The sequence below is a fragment of the Penaeus chinensis genome, chromosome 13 (genome assembly GCF_019202785.1).
Source record: "Penaeus chinensis breed Huanghai No. 1 chromosome 13, ASM1920278v2, whole genome shotgun sequence".
NCBI lineage: Eukaryota > Metazoa > Arthropoda > Malacostraca > Decapoda > Penaeidae > Penaeus > Penaeus chinensis.
In genome coordinates this window covers 2,846,077-2,848,323 of record NC_061831.1, presented here as the reverse complement: position 1 = coordinate 2,848,323, position 2,247 = coordinate 2,846,077, and the positions used below count along the sequence as shown (strand labels likewise).

Here is a 2,247-nt window from a genome sequence, read left to right as displayed (position 1 = left end):
TAATCTTAAGTCATATAACATTTTTATGCCCAGTAGGCAAGACATGGTGAAATCATTTTATAAAGTTCATATCATGAAAAGTTTCAATTAGTTTTTTTTCATTTCTTTTCTTTGAGAAAACCATACTTACTATATTGAAAGATTTAATATATGTAATATACAGAGGGAAGTTTTATATATGTATATGTATGTATATGTATGCTGTATGCATGTATAAACATATATATATTAGCATCTGATTGTGTGTATGACTGTAACCAGGCGAATATGTATGTGTTTTGTAACTGTGGAAGGGTCCCCATGCTCACAGAATGTATATAAACTATTTGTAAAGAAAACGGCTGAGAAGTTGAGTGTTTATGTACACTAAAATAAGACGGAACACTTTTGGAAGTTTTAATCTCCTCTTTTGCACATTATTTTTCTATTTTTCTTATTCATTACCGTATCACAGAAGCAAGTATCTATATCTCCAGAGGAGAACTTATATTTTATCATACATAATTATGATGGTATCCAAAACCAATACATGAAAGGCTGTTTGGGAAATAACACAAAATATAATAATTTTGTTACAGTATTATACAGTATGATATAACAGATAGTAGCTTCATAAACATATAAGTACATGAATCTGGAAAGTGACATTCCATACAGGGATGGCATAGGAGTTTTCTAAGAGCAAATCAAGATGGTTGTAACTATTAAAGAATTATATTTTCATCTGCAGTACTATACAGTAAGTCCTAGCAAAGGAATGGGACACATTCTTCAAAGATAATTCTGTCAGAATCCAGGATTTTTTTACCATTTAATATGGTAACAATTTTGATCATTGGCGTTCAATGGGTTTATTCATACTCTATGTAATGGGAACTAAGAAACAAGAAACTAGAAACTGTTATACAAAAATATGACCCATTTATATAATTCCACTGCACAAAAAGAACCATGAGCTAATTGACGGTTGTGAAGCATATCATAGGAAGCTAAGACACGTTCAGGAGAGAATTGCATTGCCAGATACATTAATGGATACTGAGAAATGACTAGCGACTAGATCAGGGGTTCCCAAACTTTTTGTTCCTCAGTACCCCTTAGGCTTTTTATAGGTTCCCATGTACCCCTAACACTAAAAATTAAGCTTAATAGTAAAAAAGGACATTTTAATATTTCAATTATTTAAGTCTGCATGTTTAGAAATTTCAATAAAGGTGGTGCTAATCAACACAAAGAAAATGAGAAAAGTGCAATCTGAGTGCAGATTACAACACCATGTATTGTGCAAGTAATTGTTTCCTTCAGACCAAATGTACCCCTGGGGGTACATGTACCCCAGTTTGGGAACCCCTGGACTAGATGAACAACCCATGTAATACAAATTCATATTTATTTAATGTCCTTGAATGTGAGTAAAAGTATTTTTATTTTACAAAAAAAGCAAAGTAACATATCTCACACCACAGGCATCGCACCAAAGCGCTTTTCTGCCTCCCTTTTCACTTCATTTGCGATGTTTTTAGTAAGCCTCTTTATTTCATCATCCCACTTCTGCTTCGTATTCTCGTTGGGTGCTGTGAAGACATAATTCTTCTCTTTCTTTCCTCCATCTCTCACTACCACAGCAAACGACGCAGCCTGTTCGGGTTTCTGACAAATAGGGAGTAGCTGGTCCATGCGAAGGCTACACTGATACCTGTAGACCCAACCCTCTGGGAGGGTGATGACCAGCATCTCGCCGAAAAGGAGGACGCGGTAATCCTTCTTCTGCATCCCTGGCCCTTTGATCTTGAATGAGCTGTGGAGTAGCAACGGCGCCTTAATGTGCAGGTCGAAAGGACAACCCTTCACGCCATCAATGATAATGCCACTGTCTCCGAGGCGATTCAACTCTTTGAGCATCGTCACGGCTTCTTGCATAATGTCTCTGTCGTCTATTGGAACGCTAGAAAGAAACTTTTCCAGATTCATGAAATAGAAGTGAGGTCTTTTCCACGAGGTCCTCAGGGTTTCCTCCAGGTCGGGATGATCTCTAAGGTCGGATTCCGGTACCTTTGCCAATTCCTCTTTGATCCGAGGACCATTCATTAAGTGATATTTATAGGACTCCAATTGTTCCCGTCGAGAGAGGAATGCTTGTGCGATCGATGAGTAAGAGTCGTGCGAGGAATGTAGTTCTCTGTACAAGTCATTGTGTAAATGTTCTAGTGCCTCTGCACGGCCTAAAAGACGATGCAGCTCTGGTGA

General features: G+C 37.5%; 1 protein-coding gene across 1 annotated transcript in view; it reads right to left on the bottom strand.

Moving 5' to 3' along the window:
* Positions 1-1,243: 1,243 nt before the first annotated feature.
* The window catches only part of LOC125031840, a 4,734-nt gene continuing 3,730 nt past the window's right edge, over positions 1,244-2,247 (bottom strand). The window contains exon 3 of the mRNA XM_047622813.1: positions 1,244-2,247. This exon is cut by the window's right edge and continues 802 nt beyond it. Within this exon, the coding sequence (XP_047478769.1) occupies positions 1,456-2,247 (792 nt within the window). The 3' untranslated portion in view covers positions 1,244-1,455.